Here is a 20,663-nt window from a genome sequence, read left to right as displayed (position 1 = left end):
CAGAAACAGCTCAACACAGCAGCACTAGCCTTCATGCAAGTTAATCTCTTGAGGAAGCAAAAAATCCTGTTCAATACTCTGCTTCCAAAGCAGGTTATCAACAATCATAGCACATTTGGTATTAAAATTGCCAGGAGATTCTAAACATGTAATCTGTTGTTTCTGTTTCTCTATTATAGGACTCCAATAGGGATGGAGCCCTTGTTGTGAGGATAATATGGAAAATGTAACCTCAGAAAGATGTCTAAGTTTCCCAGAAGCTTAAGTTTTCTGTTCCTCTAACTGCACTTCTGAACATTATGCTTTCAGACTGAGTCTTGCAACTGTGATCGCTCTTGGGTCACTGGACACAAGCTCTTGTGCTTTCGGATTTGGATCTAAATGCAAACATATATTTCTTGGCTCTGATGCAGTTCCAGTTTAATAAGAAAGCAATTCACATCTGTGTGTGAACTTTATAATCCTTAAAAGCTATATCTAACTCATTTCTAAAACAGAAAGGAAGTGACAGAATAAGTACGAGTGTCATACGCATCTTATTAATACATGTTCTGCTTATCCAGTGACTTCAGAGATTGCTTCACACTTACAAATGCAGCTTTTCCTAAATGTGCAATGGTCCCATGACCCTGAGCAACCCTGTAGGAAAATACTTTAGTCAGTATGCCATGAACCATTACTGAGCCTTGAAACACTGGTTTTGAGCCTTATGGAGCAGAGAAGCTCTCTACAACTACCTGAAAGGAGGTTGTAGCAAGGTGGGATTTGGTCTCTTCTCCCTAGTAACGAGTGATAGGACGAGAGGAAACAGCCTCGAGCTGCGCCAGGGGAGGTTTAGGTTGGATATTAGGAAAAACTTCTTCACCAAAAGGGTGGTCAAGCATTGGAACAGGCTGCCCAGGGAAGTGGTTGAGTCTCCATCCCTGGAGGGATTTAAAGAACGGATAGATGTGGTGCTCGAGGACATGGTATAGATGGACTTGGCAGTGTTGGGTTAAGAGTTGAACTTGATGATCTTAAGGGTCTTTTCCAACCTTGACGATTCTATGATTCTAAGTGGTGAATGTCATCTGCAGAATGGTCTGTCAAACCCGCTGCTCCCAAGCTATTGTGTCCATTGTTGCTCCCAATGGCATGATTGCCCCGGGTATATTGGAGCAAATACATAGAAGAAATACATTTCTTATAGAAGAAACCTCTGGCAACCCAAGTCCAAATATATCATCCTCCTGTTGCATTAAAATCTCAAAAAAAACAAACCGAAACAAAAAACAAACAAACCAAAAAACCAAACACCTTGTATTTTGTCCCATTCTCATTACTGGAGGAGCTTTTATATATGCACATATATACCTCAGGGTATCAGGGACCTCAACAGATATGTCAAAATGCCATTCTTTTAGTTGATCTTCCCCTTTCCTCTCTAGTTGAAGTCTTTATAATCCATTAATTAGCTTCCCTGCTTTTCAGCTCTAGATGTCTTTTTGTTGCTTACCTAGTCATGTATGATGATCACCCTGATTCTGATCATCTCTTATATTGACTAACACATTTTTTTGCCCTGTAACTGACCTCTGCTATATTAGTGTTTCAAAGGTGTCCGACCTTTAAGTCACCTTCTACTTTGAAGCAGAAATAATCCTTGCTCATTCGTAGGGTGGATGTGGACCTTTGGCACATGTTTTGTTCTTCCCTGGTGAGGGTAAGACTTCTGTAACTCGTAGCAAGTCCGAACTACTAAAGGGGCCTGGGGAGCTTTTTAACGCTCTGGGCTACATACAAGCCTATTAAAATAGCTAGACTTCACCCTGAAGAGAATTTAGAGATGGGCCCAATTGCTATAATGATCAGTGTAACCACAGCAATGAAACGTTTCTCCATGAAATTTCGACCAAAGAGTATCAACACTAGGTGTTTAGGATAACGATGTGCAAGATAACCGTAAAACAACATGCAGATACTTTAATTGAATTTCTACATTTGAAATGTTGGACATCATAGTTAAATTGTTTTGGAGCAAACCGATCTTTAGAGAGCAGTCAATACCTTTTCAGTCATGCTTCACACGCTTTACCGAGACTATTTTTAAAAAGGGAAATGATCTGCTTTTCCACATCTTTCTTTCTTTCTAGTATTTTTCATATCTAGTGTCTCATTCCTTTTTCATTTCTCCTTCAAACTCTCTGGCACTGCCTAGGCACAGGGTGCGCGTTCAGCTGCTGGCACACCCGTAGGTTACCTTCTCCCAAGAAGAGCGCCGAGCAGCGGTCCCAAGCCGCTTCAGGGGCATCCCTGACAGCCGCACTCCCTCCGTTCTGCCTCCCTTTCTATCACCTTCTCACCCTCACGGCCACCGGCGGGCTGGGAGAGCGGCGGACGCCAGGGGCACCTCTGCTCCCGGGCGGGGCCGAGGCGGGGGAGGCCGGCGGCTCTGCCCCGGCACCCTCCGTCCCTCCCGTGGCGGCCGTGCTTCCCGGGCGGCGGCGGCGGAGCCCAGCCCAGCCCAGCTGAGCCCAGCCCAGCCGAGCTCAGCCCAGGGCCCCGGGACGGGGGCGGCCCCGCCCGCCGCTCGCCCCCGGCGGGACGCGCCTCTCCCGCCGCCGGCTCGGCCCCGGCGCCCTGCGTGCTGACCGCCGGTTATTTATTCCGCTGCCCGGCCGGGGGCGGCCCCAGGCCTCGGGCGCGGGTGGCCCCTGCTCCGGGCCGCGCTGGAACCGGCTGCTGCAGCGGAGAGGGAAAGCCGCTGACACCGCCGGGCGGCGTGAGCAGATGCGGCAGACACACGAGGTGCTTCTCGCTTGGCCACCTGCTTGTCCGACTCTTTTTTCCCCCCTTTCCTAGGCATCGCTCTCTTCCTCCGAGAAGAACTGCGAGAACTCTGATCAGTGAGTAACCAAAAATTTTCAAATGTCTGTTACCAAACCTGCTCCCACCGTGATGAGTGACATTATCCGATCAGTGTGATGACTTACTGACAGGCATCCGTCACTGCTACTGTTTTTATCTCTCAGATCGTTACCAACTTACAAACCTGACTTGGCTGCCCTTGCTCTGTAGACTCAGGTGAACGATCCTGTCTTTCAAAATGACTCTGAGCGTCACCTTCTGAAAAGTCCATTTGCAGGTTCTCGTCTGTGGCCAAAAGCATTGTTCTGTTACATGAAACCCCTTGCATGCGATTGACTACATACAATACTGCAGCTGCGCTCCTGAAATGGAATAGAAGCTTTTCTCCTTCTTTTTGTACTGTAAATAGGTCTGAAAAAAACCATTTCTGGTTGTATTAGAGCTATGAAAACGTAATTTAAAAATAACTGGGGGAAGCAGGCAGTTGTCTTAGGCTGGCATTTTCAGACAGGCCTATGGCATTAGGCACCTCATCTCGGTTAACTTTAAATAACTCTTTGATGCATTTCTCGAGAATCCAGCACGTGTAGTTGTCTCTCCTAAGCCACAGTAAAGGACCACTTCGTAAAAACATTTATTGACTCAGAAGTCAGTTTTTACAGTGGGATTATTTGCATGTTCTCAGTTGGAGTAATTTTACAACTATCAAGAACAGTTCTCTGAAACGAAATCTAAAGGCGGTTTGCTCCGTACTCTTACTGACTGCTTTCCCTTTTTTACCTCAGAAATTCTGTGAAATGTATTCCCTGTCATACATTTACTGTTTGACTATAGATATTTAAATCAGTGAATCATCTGCCTTCCTTCACAGATGCCCTCAGAACATGTCTAATTGGACAAGCCTGTGGTATGTCTGGTAAGTTTATTATTAAGCTTACTAACCCAGAATAATTTGAAAGTTGTTATGAACAGTAATTGCAGTAAGGCAATTGAAATGCTCTTCTCTTAGCCAGGATGGAGGAAAGGGTTTCTCCTCGGTTTTCTGAAAGCTACCAGTGGAATAGATTACAGATGAGACCACGGGAGAGATAAGGTGTCAGCATTCGTCTGGGGATATGTCATCTTTCCTTTCTGAGTGCCCTGCAGTTTAACTGTGGGGCTTGTTTCTTCTTCCTAAATAGACAACCGCGCTGACCGCAGCGGCAGCCACGCCGCACGGGCTCGCTGGGGCTCGGCGCTGCCTTGCCTGACGCACAGCCCTCAGCGCTCTCCCTCGTAGGGGACGAGAGGTTGTTAGCTTACGGTGTTGCGTTTTCATTCTGAACTCAAGCTGATTACAAACCTGTTTACTGGCTGTTTGAATGGCTGACAGGGGGAAAATGGTGATAAGTAAAAGGGTAAGCTCTTGTCACAAGTGGGTTTGGTTTTTGCCTAACACCTGCATTAGAGGTATCCTAACATTATTTTTATAGTTTGCATTCTGTCAACATATTAACTTTGATGGTAGCATGCAGAGTGAGTCGGTTACTTTTAGCTGTCATTCAGTCTGGACTAATTTTGGTGGATATTCTTTGCTTTCTTAGAATGTGCTGATACAGGGAACTGTGTAAAAATACACAGTTACACAAAATATTTTAAGAAGGCTTCTGTAATTAGGCAGTGTTGAAATCATGACAGCTAACGAGCTAGCGCTGAGATCTATACTGCTAAGATGCCTGTACCTAGGTGACCTCTGCCTTCATCAGAGGGCAGCAGCGTACGAAGGCCCGATGATCTCACAGAACGCACTAGCGTGCGGCTCACGGAGCGTCAGGAAATACCGACTGGCGAGCGATGAGGTAATCCTCCTTGCACTGGAGGAACGCTTCATTGCAAAGTTCCAGCAGGGCAGCGTGTTCTTCTCACACATGGCTTTAAGTTGCCTGAAAGCATTTTTCTAAAACCATAATTTGCAAGAAAATGCATGAAATTTGTGGAAGTTTGAGGCCCTCAAATCCAACCTTTATACTGAGTGTAGTCTTTGTGCGTATCTGACTCTCATAGCAACAGAAACATACTCTTGTTAAAACTAAATAAAATGGTTATTAAAGAAATATTTATTTTGGAATCATGATTCTTATGGGCCAGTACTGCCTTCGGTTTGGAAAAAAGAACAGAATGCTACTGAGGCCATTTTTATACTTATTTAGGGTAGAATATAATCCTAATGCGAAATTCAGGAGCATGATCTGCCACGCAGTAAACCCTGTCAAGCCACTATGAATGTACTTCAACTTTGTCCTTGCACCTACTTCTTTACAGGACTTTCAAGCATTTCTTAGTACCTCATCTTCTCTTGACGTCTTACCGCTCACCTAGCTCATGAGACGAGTGGATTCATTTGAGAAATTGGGGGGGCGGGAAGGTAGAGTTTCAGCAGAGAGGAGAACCTGAAACACTAGCATGTCGACCTAGGTACACTACGCATTGTTAAACAATAAACTTTGTTAAACAATAGCTAGAGATAGAATTGCGTTTTCAAGACATACTGCAAAATGTAATTTCTGTGCTCATTTATAAATATAGGTAGACTTGTGGAAGTTTGTACTTGTATTTCCCTCCAAGTACATACCCACTCTTACTGTTGAAAGTGGAGCCATTCTCACTGCATAAAAGCTGAAAATAATTAACATTACAGCATCTGTGAGCCAGAAGGGATTGTACCGATGGTCAGCAGTACTTCAACTTGTGATTAAGTGTTTGTGATCCAAATTTCTAATTCAGGATCCAGCACCCATTCAGAACTAAACCTGTGAGGTTTGGCCTGTCTGCACCCATTTAGAGTGAAAAGATGTTCAGCTCTGGAAGAAGTAAACCATAAGCAATGAAATGACGGTATTCTCCCTCCTTCTCTAAGGTTAATCTTGCTGACCGTGTTCTTGCTCCTGCTCTGTGGGATCACAGCAAGCTGCATCAAATTCTGCTGCTGGAAGAAGAGGCCTCCAGCTGAGACCTTCTCTAGGCACCCGCATGATTTGACAGTCATTGCTATTGACAGTGACAGCACTGCCCACAGCACAGTGACCTGTAAGTATCCTTGGGGGTCACCTCTTCGACAGTGCTTTGCTATGGAACGTGTGCCTAGAATTCTGTGTCCGGCCCTTGCAATACCGGGGACTTTCTGATGTACTCCCAGAACAACTTCCAGCCCCATAGGGTGGGCAAGGGAGATAACGGAAGGTCATCAGGGCAACACAGTAAATGAGTGCAGAAGACAAGTAGGATTTAATGCTATAGAGGTTAAAATAAAGTCCGAGGTGGGTTAACGTCTTATGTGTCATCTCCCACATCTGTTCTTATCGACATTCCCTTATTTTTTTAACTTTTCTGCCCACCTCACTGTCCAATTATTCCAGACAAAGTTATCTCTAATGTGAGGAATTGTTCACAGCTCTTCATGTACAAACCCAACTGTTACAACATACGTGTACTATGTCAGGTATTTCACAATATTTACTGGATGGTGATATGCAGAGACATTTTCTCTTCTGACTGCTTTCTTTTGGAGAATGTATAGATTCTATCACAGGTAATTCTATACTGATAGCTTCTAGACTGTAGTGCATATGATCCGACACCACACAAATGAGCCCATAATTTCCTGGAGAAAAGCAGGATTAGCCCTTTATATATTAGCATTCCATGTAAGTGTTTAATTTTTTTTTAATACCCTTTCTTCACAGCATACAGCTCATTGCAGTACCCTCTGAGTCCCCCTATTCATTCAATATTTGTGGATATGGATAAGAACACTGTGTCCCTTCCAGCTTACAGTCTCTATGCAATGGAGTTGCCACCTTCTTATGATGAAGCTGTCCAAATGGCTAAACAAGACACTGAAGCAGCACGGATAAGCCAGAAACTCAGTGACATCCCTGGACAGGGGACACCGGGTGTGCTGAGTCCCATCCAGTATTCACCTGATACAATCAACAGAGATCCAGCAACACAGGCAAATTCACAAAATTCAGAAGAGGCAACACAGGAACACCCGCAGCTCTGACTCATTTCAGATGGGGAGTAAAGGAAGGGAAGGACTGTAAGAGTTAAAGAAGACATGAAGGCTTTGGTTTTACAGGCGGGTTATGATGGAAAGATGTTTCCTCTCATGCCCTTGTAATGATCTGTCAGTTATAAGAAATGTTTTCTGTGACTGCCGTAATCTCCTGGTAAAGCTTCTTCAAGGATACGAAATGAAGTAAAAGGGCAGCAGTTTAAAAATGCCTGTAAAAGTGGGACGTGAATACTTGTTCATCTGATTTAAAAAAAAAAAAAAATTCCTTGTGTCCAGCATATGGCAATAAAAACGGTCAGGGGAATTTTGCCATCTTGGGAACACACATGAAGAGTCAGAACAGTGCAAACAGCCAGCTGTTGTTCTGGAACAGAAGCTGCCCAAACTGGAGTTGAATGGGGAATCCTAGCAAGTCACACTGAACAGCCTCTGTAGCTTCTCTTCTTTTGAGGACATTAACTGTCCAGCAAATTGCTGGAGTGCAAATTGCTACATAACGACACGTGTTCCTTAAACTGCAGGAAGATGGCAAACAAGGACAGGGAAGTGTGTGGTAGGAAATGCATTATGTTGTGTTTCACAACTGGAGACAAGAAATGAGACAGATAAGAAAAGATACTCTTTTTTTGTTGGTCATGAGACTTGAAGGGATTGGTTTTGACGTTTTTTAAATCTTTAAACTTCTATTTTCAAGATGAGCTGGCTTGTGGGCGGGATCCTTTTGCTACTTATTTTTGCCAGTTAAAGTACAAATTAGTCTCAAAGAAACAGTTGCAGACATGGTTAAGTATTACTAATGTGTTTCAAATATTCATCAAATACTTCAAAGATGCCTTTATACTTTGTTATCTGCTCAGGTGTCAGGATCTCAGTCAGTACAGAAAAGAAAAACTCCAAGATTCCTGGCAGCTTTCGCCAGTTTAGTACGTAGATGAGCTCAGTAATGTGCAGGATGAAACAAAGCATGCTCTAGCTGTGCCACCTAGAATAAGTTATAAATACAAAATACCATAGTACAGGCTGGGCAATAGTCCAAAGGAATTACTCTTTAGGGATGATTCTTCATGAAGTACTGGTAGCAAGGATAACTGCTATGCATCAGTTTAAAACTTGGGAGCTTGGAGGTGATTACAGCGGTCTCAGCCCAAATGGGCTATGAGAGGCCTTTTTTTAGATGGCAGCTCTTTCCCTTTCTTGTCCCTCCCATATTCCAACCAGTATGAATTTTGTCCACTCCTGAGTAGTGATTTTCTTTGAATCCACTTTAGCAAGGTGCTAATTTGGCTGCCTTTAAGAACATGAGCAATTTACAGGATTGTTCATTGCTATGGGATTATCTACTGGATAAGAGCAGAAATGAAAGCACGAGCACTAGGTGCTGTTAACAGATGTATCATAAAGTGTGGAGTGCTAGGTCAGAGTTAATGCTGACGGACCTTCTACTAACAAGAATATGGCTGCTGGTCTTAATTTTTGCTGAAGTTGCTTTGGTAGCTGTGAAAAGGGGCTACCTTCTGCAAATATTTAGGTGTCTGTCATTAATAAGCAGTAGAAGTGGTGAGTACAATATCTTGCACAGCTTTTAGAAGACTATTCTCTGACAACCGTTATTGCAAGAACCCTGAAAATGAGCACTAATGATTTAAAAATGAAGATCTCTCTGCCAGCCAACAGGACTGAGACTAGAATCTCTGCTACACATCCACGGTGTGTGAGCTGTTCGTGAGTCCGGCTCCCTAGAGAAGCGTTGGTTCTATATTTAACTTGCATATAGATTACTATGAGAGTTGCAGGGAAAGATTGCTTTAATAAATCTGCTTCTCTTCTGTCTCTTCTCTGTCCTTCTTAATTATATTTCTGGTTTATTCTCTCCTCTGCCTTCTTTTTCTGTGCCAAGATGGAGACTAGGCACAACCCAGTGTAGCTATTTGGATATGCCTCTAGCCAGAAAAGCAATATATGCCCCGTCCTGGGCGTCTCCAAGACACAAATACAACAGATGTGTTTTTATTTATTAGACTTTACCATCAGGATAGTCCTCAGAAACAAATCCTATGCCTTTCCAAATGAGAAGTATCTGTTGGAGGGAAATGGCTGCGTGCCCACTCACTAACAGAAACAGGAATGTAAAAGCTAGCAAATGAAAAAACAGCGACTGACACAAGAGGGCAGTCCTTCCCTTTTCAGTGTCTTGCATTGTATCACCGCTGGGAACAGCTTTGTAAGGGAGGAGCTCGTGGTGTTGCAAAGAGGCGAGGCTGCTTCTAAGGCTCGGTTTTACTCAGTTCTTCAGAGATTACTCTGCAGTGCAAGGACGGAGCTTGCTTGAGGAGGACGGGGGAATAATCACAATGGTTTGACTTCCCTTCCCTTCCCTTCCCTTCCCGCTTTTGCTTGCACAACGCCTCTGTCTTGTGAACTGTCAGCAGTACCTGACAGACTCTCTGCCAAACTGCAAGGAGATCTGTTTCCATTTGGTTATGGGGGATGGTGGTTCTAACTGCGAGACCCCAGTCAAAACCCTGAGCGCCCATGGAGTGCTTACAAATCAGATCTGACTCCGTTACCACCTGGATTAATAGAAAAGCCTGCCTCACTCTGGAGCACCTCCGTTGCCAATCTAGGCTAGTTAGAATTGCCCTGCAGCAATCTGTCGCTTAATTGCATGCTTCCACAAGTCATTATCCAGACTAAAAGGAAACAACTGGACTTGCCTCTTCTTCATGAAAGTACCGAGTAGGCAAAGAGGCAGCAACGCTGCAGGAACTGAGTTTCCAGGTGTGTACGTTGGAAGCAAGTGCCGTTTGACACAGCATAGTGAATGAAGCACTTAGCCTTTTCCCTGACTTCCTAGGAAGAAGGGCATCATCTAGTGTTTTCTTTCTAACACCTAAGGAAAAGTCTTGTGTTTTGTCCAGGGTCTTGACTTATAACATACTTCATCAATTCAAACATAAACTATTTGTTAACATAAGCTACTGACCTAATCAGCCTGCAGGAACACAGAATTTTCTTGCACATCAGAAGCAGCTCAGTTTGCTCCTCACGATGTTTCCAATAGTGATGTCTCAGCCCTTTATCAAAATCATCTGACTCCTCACAGAAAGCTGATAATCAAAGCTGTCCCTGGCCCTCTGTCTTTGAGGAGGCATGTTACCCCCACAACTGTTCATTATTTACATCTCCACTTAACAGCTTTCTTCAGCTCAATAGCACTGCAGAAGTTATATCCCTCCAGACAGAAAGATCATGGCTAGGGGATTTACAAATTCCATTTAAATTCCTGCAGCAAACAAAGAGCTCTCTTTCCATCTTGAGAACTGTTTATATTTGTGTAGAAAGTCCCGTTCATCAATCAGAATCACTGTTGCATGTGGGAACACAGTGAAATAAAATGACCCCTTAATGAACTAATGTCAGAAAAAAGAATTAACAGGGCGGTCTCCTGAACCCTGGGCTACACAAGCAACAGCTGGAAAATGGTGCTCCCATATGCCTTACATAATGATCAACAGCAGGAAGCAGAATGGAAAAGAGCGTCCATTGGTCACCTGGGCCTTTTCTGTTTAATTGGGCAAGTCAGAGAAAGACAGACTTCCTTCTTGTTAACGTCTATCTGAATAGGCTTAGTAGCCAGCATTTTTGCAGTATGACTAGGAAGAGGACGCTATGAGCTCCTAGCCCTGCTGCATGGTAAGTTCAAATGAACTTCTTTGTTTTAACTGGTGTTTTAAAATGCACTAACCAAATCCAAAAACGTGGAATGCAGATTAACGCTCTGTCTTAATTTTTACTGCTGTTTTCCGTGAAAGTTTCTCTTTTGACTTTTGCTTTGTGTTCTGAAAAGTTCTGTTTGCCTCTCAGTGTGGGATCTGACTTTATAATCCTAGAAAATTTTGTTTTGTTGTTGATGCTCTTAATGAGGCTCAAACAGCAAGTGGGACACTTTCAAAAGCTCCCAGCCTAGATAGGCTGGAAGAGTGGGCTAACAAGAACCTTGTGAAGTTTAACAAAGACAAGTGTAAGGTCTTGCACCTGGGAAAACATAATCCAAGAGGGCAGCTCAGACTGGGATCCACCTGGCTGAGGAGCAGCTCCGTGGAAAGGGACCTGGGTTCAGGAAGCTCAACATGAGTGAACAGTGTGCTGCTGCGGCCAAGAAGGCCGATAGGATGCTGGGTTGCATCAAAAAGGGCATGACCAGCAGAGATAAAGAAGTCATTATCCCACTCTACTCGGCGCTTGTCAGGCCACACCTGGAATACTGTGCACAGTTCTGGTCCCTGTTACACAAAAAAGTTGCGGACAGGCTGTAGGGGGTCTAGAGAAGGGCCACCAAGATGATCAAGGCTCTGGGCAGCCTGCCGTAGGAGGACAGGCTGAGAGAGCTGGGCTTGTTCAGCCTTGAGAAAAGGAGGCTTAGAGGTGATCTCATCACCATGTACCAGTGCTTAAAGGGGAGCTACAAAGAAGATGGAGACTCCCTTTGTACAAGGAGTCACATGGTGAGGACAAGGGGTAGCGGGTACAAGTTACTCCCAGGGAGATTCCAATGGGACACGAGGTAAATTTTTCACAATGATAACAGTCAATCGTTGGAATAATCTCCCCAGGGAAGTGGTGGACTCTGCCACGCTGAACACGTTTAAGACTCAGCTGGACATGGTGCTAGGCCATCTCGTCTAGATTGTGCTAGAAAGGTTGGACCAGATGATCCTTGAGGTCCCTTCCAACCTGGTATTCTATGAAGAATTAATCTATACGTTTTCCCCCCTCAAAAATGCTTTAATAATTAAACAGGTTTTAAAAAAACCTAAAATTTCCAGAATAGAAGCGAATTTAAATGGATGGATGAAAAAAAATCAATTACCTTCTAAGAAGGTAGTCATTCAAGCATGTCTAAATAATTTTAAATGAATGTCTAAATAACTTTAAATTAGGCAATTAACAAAACAGTACTTCGCTCATTGTTAGATCTGCTCAGGGTTACTCTGAAATCATTTGTCTTTGACAGGTGTGTATCACAACACACTTTTCATACAAATCTCATGCCATTTGTGTAAAAGATGTAATACTACAGGCACATAAAGAAACTGCAGGTGTTACAGTGTGGTACAGCAAAGAAAGGTAATATACTTGCCATGTTCTCAGTATCTTTGAAGAGTGATCAGATAGAAGATCCCTAATCTACTGCTAACTGTGGGCCCCAAATGGAAAATGAACTCTTCCTTTCGTATTGCAGAAGAGAGCTAGGTGGTTAGTCATCTAAGGACAGGGTTTCTTGAACACCTTTTATGGCTTCAAGAGCCTGAGACTAAGAGCCCTATTTTTGGAAGGCTTGCTTCTGACTATCTGCTTGAGACAGCAGCTCACAGCCAAGCTCTGTGTCTAATGTGTCCAAAGGATGCGCCTTCCTGAACCACATATTTTAAAAGGTAAGTATTATAAAAGACAAGTATTTTAGATACACTTCCTAGGAATTTCAGAAAAGAAGATTAAGAGAAAATGTGATGGATGTTTCCTTTCCTTTAACCTTTTGAGTAATAAATAATCCACTGATGATACTGATTGTCCCCTGGTACTCAGCTGGCGTAAAAAATACTTTTACCACTTGCAGGGGTAAGAAAAGGCCTATTGCAGAAAAATGCCAAAGGTTAGTCTGGTCTATGCTGAAGAAACCAACAAACTCTTCTCAGGCTTGCTTACACTAAATCAGCTCTACTGGCCCTAGCAGTATTGGAAGCCATAATCTAGACAGGTTGCTGATGAGCACAGTTAACCTGGTGATTTTTAAATGCAGCACCTTTCTTACTAGAGCTACATTGACAGCATATTGATGCAAGTGCTCACATTTTACTATTGGTTTTATTGGGTTGCTCTGTCCTGTTGTAGAAAGGCACTGAAAAGCATGAACTCCTGTCAACATTGCTATTGAAGCAATTCCCCTTTATAATGCGGAAGGCTTCTACTCCCTGGCTAAGGAAATCTGCTTGCAGCTGGCTGCGCGTGTGCTGTTGAGATGTGTTCCGTTCGAAGCCTGTTAGGTGACCTCCAGCAAGTTCCTTCCTCTCTTGTGTCTCTGTTTCTTTTCCCAGCCTGTCGGTCTGGTGTTTGAGACGTTCTCTGGTGCAGGAAATTCTCCCACAGTGCCTACAGGGTGGGAATCTGGTCACAGAGGGATCTTCTTCATATTTAAATAATACCAACAGTTGGGGAGGGGGAAAAAAAAAACCTGAAACCCATGAACAACCCCCCAAACAAACACTTTGAATTCCTTCAGCAGTGGAAGTAACAGAGCCTGGTTTTCTAGATTTCTAAATCTTATGACAAAGTTCCCTAACATGTAAGAATATGTAACCTTCAGTAGAAGCTATAGTTAGGACATGCATAAGATTTTTCTTGTGTGCATTCTCCAGCACCTAATAAGGGTGAGCTCATGCTGGAGTCTTTCTAGCAATGGGGGTATTAAAAGATCCCTCTACTCAGCTCCTGTTTTCATTAAACATTTAGAAGCTTCATGTCTTTGAAACCTTCAGTTCTCTATCACCTTGCTTGAAATTGGTCAGTGGATTCAGAAATTATTAGCTGGGCATGGAGAGTGGAAGGAGGGGGGAGAGGACACTGATTTGACAGTGTGAATACAAAGCTTCACTTCCATAAGAAACGAGGTTTAAAAAGAACATCAAGTGGGAGGCTTGGTCCCACAGCAGGTTATATGCTCAGCTGGATGGAGGATCTAAGAATTCTGATTTGTCAGTCCAGTGTTTTTCACCATCACTAGATCCACTCAAGTCTGAATATATCCACAGAAGCTTTGTGACATCTCTAAGGGAAAAGCCCCTCTCTGTAATTACCTAAAGTGCATTTTTAATTGTGATTTGAATTTGGTGCTCATTTGGCACTGTTCAGCGTGCAATTTTCCTTCTCTCATTTGTTCAAAATGATTGTTTTGCCAGTTATTTTCCGTTGTTATTTGCTGGCTGTGTGAAAGAGCCTATGATGGGGAGATGTACTGCTAAAGAAGTTGGTGCTTACATCACTGTCAGCAGCTTGCAGTCCTGTCTCCTCTCACACACACATGCACTCATCATAAGCACTTGTGCTCAGAAAGAAAATGCAGACTTGGAAGTAAATTGCCTCAATAATTCATAGGCTTTATAGCCCAGAGCAAATTATACCTTGGCTCTGTTGTGAAATTCAGGTTGCAAATCCCTTTATAGCCAAGCTCGTTAACAGTGTAAGTAAAGTGGTACATCTATAATGGCTTTTATAATCGATGCGTTATAATCTTTGGAGAGTATTAAGTGGTAAACCTTCAGCATCCAGAGTGAAGCATCAATAGGGTCTGGATACAGTAAGAGTCAGAAAAAAAACATATTTTTTTTTTCTGCCTTGCAGTTGCCTTTGGCTGCCTTGCTGTCCCCAAATAGCTTAGAAGAAGGTTTGGTTTGTTTGTTTTCTAACTGCATTTCAACTTTATCGGATGCAGCTTTTGAGGGAAAAGAATCACTGCTGCTGCCAGTACTGACAAGTGGGATGCTTACTTAGACACATGTGCAAAACCTGCTCACTTATGAAATAAAATAGCTCTCACAAAATCACTTTCCAGATTCTTGCTCTTAGCTGTCTCCTGGCTCTGATTCTAATAATCTTTACCTGTTGGAACTATTTTTGCTTAGGGAGACATTTACTAATTTTGCTGCAAATAGCAGAGGTTCTTTCCTTTACCCACAACTAGAATTCAAACTGTGAGAGAAGCCTTTGAATCCTATTCAGAGCAGACTATGAAAACAAAGTATCATAGGGGAATTGTGCTCTATAAAAATGGAGAAGACAATAAATGTTTTATGAAATATTACATCCTAAGGTTAAATCCAATGCACAAAAAAAAGAGCCTAGGTGCAAACCCACATCACTGGGAAAACGTTTTGTTCTGGTCAATCAAAATTTAGAATATAGAATGCCAGAGCTCTTTTTATCTTACTGGGGAAAAAAGGGGCTGCAGAAAAGAATGCACACTTTCAAAGATATTTCACATCTTTGACAAAGAAGCTCACTTGGAGAAAGGAGAAAATAAATTTCTATTTCAAATCTAGAAATGCCTGAATCTGCATTAAAGTGCTTAATTTTTACTCACTTTTTTACTCTGCTTTCCCAAGTAGCTCAAAAAGGAAATAAAAGATAAGAGCCTGATGTTGAGCTCTGTGTGCATTGTGTTTTCTCTTTCCATGCTAACAGTTTATGGCGTAAGCCGCTTCCTTCCCACCAGTAAGGAAGTATAGTCGTGAGGTCGAAGTATTGACCTGGGAAACCCAGCTCAGCTACTTGTTCTGCTACAGACTTCCCATATGACACTGGGAAAGTCACTTAGTCTCTGCTGGCTGCTGTTCCTGGTCTGTAAAACAGGACTATAGCACTATGTTATCTTGCAAAGAATTTTGAGGATTAATATATTGAGCGTGGGCTGCACTGTAGAACTTGTCCCTCCACTTCTGTTATTCCGTCTACACTGCCTTCTTCCACAAGATGGCATAAGTGAGCCTAAGTGGCCTACGTGAGTGTCGGTTTCCAGACACGGTGCTGGAAGGCAACCCGTACAAAGTCAATTAAATTTTGTGGGAAGATTATTTGGAGGAAAAAAACGTTAGACACTTTTATTCCTTAGTTTAAAATCGCACATAGAGAGTAGACTATTTCATCTTGATAAAAGGTTCCCCACACCTGCTGTAAAATACTGAAATTCAACTGACTTGGGCCATATGGGAAGTAAAAAAGCGTATGTTCTGCTATTTTCACTGTAATATTCAAGAAAAATTCTGTGATAACGGGAAGCGCTATCTTTCAATCAAGAAACATCCTGGAGTGTGACAGACTCCAGGTCTACCACAAATATCCTGGGCATCTATACATGCACCACCTTCAATGTCTTTGCCTCTATTTTCCATTGGTAAACAATTACAGAATCACAGAGGTTGCGAGGGACCTTTGGACACCATCCAGTCCAACCCTCCTGCTCACTAGGGGGTCAACTAGAGCGGCTTGCTCAGGGCCCTGTCCAATCTGGCTTTGAATTCTCCAAGGATGGAGATGCTACTGACTCTCCGGGCAACCTGTTCTAGTGTCTGACCACCCTTAGAGTAAAAGTAGTTGTTTTGAATGTTTGAGTGGAATTTCCTGTATTTCGGGTTGTTCCCATTGCTGCTCACCCCATCAGTTGGTGCCCACTGAGAAAACTCTGTCTCTGTCTTCTTTACACCTTCCCATCAGGTATTCATACACACTGATAAGATCCTTCCTGAACCACCGCTCCTTGAGGCCAAAGAATCCCAGCTTGCTTGTCCTCTCCTCATATGTAAGATGCTTCAGTCCTTTAATCATCAAAATATTTAATCTCATCTTTTGTCCAACTTGTCTAAATTGTTCAGGAATTTCACCTGCATTTAAGTGTGACATTTAGTATATTTCTACTGAACGTTGGCCTAGAATTAACAGTTGCATAAAGCAGACCAGGGGAAATACCATGTGAGCCAGATACCTAATGACTCTGTTTGCCTCCTCATACTGTGCTGGCAGGCTGTAGGCTTTGCTAATGCTACCTATGCCATGTTTTTTATTGCACTACTTAGACTGACATTGCATCATCTCATACAGTGCGAGTTCAACACCAGCTTGTGATTACAGCGGTCAGCTCAGTATGCTGCTGATTTGTGTCCCAACGGTAAGAAAACTGGCAAGATGAAATGAGACAAAGAGCAGAGGAGAGAGAGGAGATGCATCTACATGAACTGTTTAATTAGAAATGGATAAGCTGCTTGAAAGCAGGAAAAAGAAATGCTATCTTCCTACTGGTTTGCATGGTGCTTTCGGGTGGAAGATGCTATATAAATACCCCTCCTGTGGGAGATCATGCTTTAGAAGTACAGGAAATTGCCTGGATTAAAAAAAGAACATAAAGGATAATGCTCTTCCAGGCCAGAAAAGGAAGAGATATTTCCTTTCCTTTCTCTAGTTTATCTCATTGTCACCAAAAAGAAAACCATATTTCATCAGAGCATGTCCTTGCTCACACAGGTTTCAATCAAAATGATTGGGTATTGACAAAAAATATTTGTCCTTGTTTTCTTATGTGAATTGTAGCTAGTAATACTGTAAACCCACTGCACAGTGCTATGCCATAATAATAAAGAAAAATCAAAGTTTCTGATCAATTCCTACCTCTTTATTTAATAACATATCCCACTATTGCAAGTACAAAACTTATATCCCCAAAGCCCTAAGCTTTAATCCTTTAATTGATGTGCAAGATGCTAGGTAACACATGTTAACGTAATTAAACAATAGAAGAAAAATCAGGATAGCTTGAGCATCTGTGGGATTAGTTTGGTGGCTTCTTCATCCATTTATAATTACAAAACATAAAACTGCAAGTGTGCACGTGTCTAATCAGTTGATACTTCCATTACATACAGCCCTTCTTACTTCTCGCCTCCCCTGTTTGTCTGCTTGGACCCAGTCCTTTAAGACGGCCATTTGGTGCCTGTTTCTTTTGTGTATCAGTTTGTGCACTCATTTACCCACGTACCCATGATGAATCCAGATGCCAAAATTGGCTACTTCACAAGTCTGAAACAACATTCAGAGAAATGAAACTAAAAAAGAGGGAGTTTCTCATCAGTCTGGAGATGGGGTGGGGGATGGAAGAGGCAACTGCTATGTCCAAAAATAAGTCATATTGTTCTTTAGGCGTTCGTGTGTTTCTGTAAATTCATAATCACAGGTGTGGATACAGAAGGGTCTGTCTTCAAATCCTGTGTGTCTGCAGTTCTAGTGATTCATATGTTAAGCTGTTGCTACATTGTCTTGAATTCAGGGAAGGCTCCAGCATAAAATCTCTGGCACAGGAAGTTCAGCTTCCTCTCCAGATTTCCTTCCTCCACCTCCTTATATGCAGAATAGCAGGGAACATATTTAAGCCTTGCATGTGCTGAGTGAAAACTCTTACGACTGTAGAGCAGTTTGCATCTATACCCAATACTTCCAGCTGAGGTGTTCAAGACAGGCAGCACAGAAGACAGTGGTTCTTCATGACAAGACTTAATCCCAAAACTATCCTGAGCTGCTCAGTTGCATTTTGTAACTGCACGCAGAGCTGTGCTTAGTCCCTAAAGCAAATGTGATCAAAACGGGTGATAACGGTGACTCTGATTGACATTCGGTCCCACCTCCACAGTGAATTAGGCAAAACTCTTACTGATGACAGTGGGGAATTTAGCCATAATGTAAATTTGCCACAATTGCAGAGTAAGAAAAACTATGGAAAACCAGGCCTGGCTCAAGTCAATGCCTAAGCTATCACTAATTTTAATAGCCTAATTTCATTTCCTAGATTTTTATCTAGGCTTCAGTGTCCTTTTAAAACAACTTGCTAGACTCCAGGCTGAGGGTCAGTCCAGTCCAGTTGTCTAGTTTGAGCCTCAAGCTGAAATAGGTAGGAAAAAATGCAAACTACGTTATAACTAAGCTCTGGAAACGCATGTTAAGTATGCTAGGAAAATGATGATGTTTAATGGGTGATGCAATGTTAAAGACCTCTGAGCTAGGTCTGTAGAAACTGGCACCACTTTGTGGTACATATGTATATGTGCAAAGATCCTCGCTAGGATCACAGGAGCAATATAGCCATGGTAGTGAAGCGCTGTACACCAGGGCTAAATTGAAGTATGGCAATGCACTGATGTAGCTTATGATGCTTTCCGTTCTGGAATTTGCCTGTTGAGCTATCTCTGGGATGTGTGGCTATGCTACTAGTGCTTCAGTGTATGGCGTATATATTCCCCACAAGAATGCTCTCTTGGTATAACAAAACCAGCATGCTGTATTTGCAGAGCGTGTATGACTAAGCTCTACCAAGCGTAGTTTATTCTACCACCAACCGATCTCCAGAACAGAACATGCTATACTGGGAAAAAGAACAGTAGCAGCACCTGCTTCAGTACCTTTCACCAGTATAGCTAGAATAGACATCCGTACAGCTGCAGTATGAATGGGGGAGAGAGGCCCGAACAGCTAATCGCTCATCGCGTGATCCAGAATGCAGACTGCTCTGAGTAGTTATACTAGGAGGAGCACAAGCAGAGAGCTATAGCTCTTCTAGCCCCCCCCGGACTGAATCTTTCTGTTCCTAAGATCTCCCCTCGCTTCTCTGACTGCCATACATATGCTGGCAGGAGTAAGTACACAGATCTGGTTTTAGCTGTAGCACAGGTTGAGCAAGTGCAGTATTGAAAACAAACTAATGCAGTCCGTACAGATAGAGCAGAACGCTGCCCTTGAATCATATTTGACAGCTGTCTTATGAGGCACGTGTTACTAACATGCAGCCTACCACAAGGCTGGCAGAAAGTCAAAATCTGAAAGCATAAAAAGGGGAGCCACCTCAGTGCCAAATGCAATTGCTTGCTTTGGGAAGCAGTGAGTGTTTACAATCCATACCGTGTCATTCACTTATTCATACAAGAAAAAAGAATACAAAAAGAATCACTGAGTTTCAGCCACATTCAGACGCTCAGAGAAATAGAGATTAATAAATAATAAACAGCAGTACCGTCAATAACAAATGCCAAAGGGTAATGCTGTACTAGATGCAGATCTGCTGACTGGGGCATATTAGTAAACCACACAGTGCTTTTAGCTTTGACTCCAACATTAATTTTGGCAGTGGAAACAGGTTTTATTAAAAGCACTGAAAATGTCATTCATCTTTATTTGTATTACATTTGTTATGAGGATTTAAACCCCAGTATAGAACTACGGGGAGATGCAAAAATTGAAATTGACTAATCTGATCATAAAAATAAATGAACTCAAAGCAGAAACTCACGTTTTAAATAGTGAGAAGTACATTCACTTCTTATTTCTAATACTACAAGGTGTTACTGATAGGAATTGTTTTTTCAAGGTTGGCTTGTTCTCTAAGGTGGTGTTTTTAAATCCCTTCCAAGCTAAATTATCTGTAGGTACATTATGATGGTAGCCCATAATACATAGGACTAAAAAACTAAATAAAAGGTAGAAACATGGGGAAATGAAACCATTTGATTACTTTTTTGTAATACTAAATTCAAAGGAAAGAAAACTATTCTTTAAAGTACTATACAGTAATCTGAGCTGTTCAAAATACTGCAGTAAGTTCACTGATTTGAAATTGTCACCATATTTTTGGTATCTTTTTAATTAAGTGCTGAATAGCATATTGATATGTCAGTTTTTCATAATGCTGAATCTTTACTAGGATGTTCTAAAGCTTTCAGGAGTCACTGAACTTAGTGGGGAATTTTATTTACTTGCAGGCTAGGATCCATAACCTCAAAATAGGACGCATCAACAATTCTCTAGACTGTTCTGCTGGTATTATATTACTAATGCAGATCCCTACTGGTACCAGTATGCTAAAATTCACAAAAGATACAATGGTCTTTATGTTTTATTGCATTAACATAATACACATCAGTAATATATAGCACCCTGGGTTGTATCAGAAACAGGGTGGCCAGCAGGACTAGGGAAGTGATCGCACCCCCTGTGCTGGGCACTGGGGAGGCCGCCCCTCGAATGCTGTGCTCAGCGCTGGGCCCCTCACCCCAAGAAGGCCATGGAGGGGCTGGAGCGTGGCCAGAGCAGGGCAGCGAGGCTGGGGCAGGGGCTGGAGCACAAGGCTGGGGAGGAGCGGCTGGGGGAGCTGGGGGGGCTCAGCCTGGAGAAG

General features: G+C 42.7%; 2 protein-coding genes across 9 annotated transcripts in view; one reads left to right on the top strand and one right to left on the bottom strand.

Annotated features, from left to right (window-relative positions):
* LOC148056027 (uncharacterized) overlaps positions 1–20,663 on the bottom strand; it is a 72,695-nt gene that overhangs the window by 39,920 nt on the left and 12,112 nt on the right. The window contains exon 5 of one of the 8 annotated variants that reach the window (XM_087755598.1): positions 10,582–13,051. The exons of 6 other annotated variants lie outside the window; for them this stretch is intronic. In XM_087755598.1, coding sequence (XP_087611724.1) covers positions 12,942–13,051 — 110 coding nt within the window. In that variant the 3' untranslated portion in view covers positions 10,582–12,941. One more of the 8 variants, XM_087755603.1, reaches the window with a different exon arrangement.
* Positions 2,851–8,691, top strand: TMEM52 (transmembrane protein 52). The gene is made up of 4 exons (XM_009460884.2): positions 2,851–2,885; positions 3,719–3,763; positions 5,744–5,913; positions 6,570–8,691. The coding sequence occupies exons 2-4, from the start codon at positions 3,732–3,734 to the stop codon at positions 6,887–6,889; spliced, it is 522 nt and encodes a 173-aa protein (XP_009459159.1). The 5' UTR covers positions 2,851–2,885; positions 3,719–3,731; the 3' UTR covers positions 6,890–8,691.

This window comes from Nipponia nippon, unplaced genomic scaffold (assembly GCF_047370975.1).
Source record: "Nipponia nippon isolate SJK-2023a ecotype South Korea unplaced genomic scaffold, ASM4737097v1 scaffold_19, whole genome shotgun sequence".
NCBI classification, from domain to species: domain Eukaryota; kingdom Metazoa; phylum Chordata; class Aves; order Pelecaniformes; family Threskiornithidae; genus Nipponia; species Nipponia nippon.
The sequence above is the reverse complement of the archived record's forward strand: the minus strand, read 5'-3'. Positions and strand labels throughout refer to the sequence as shown.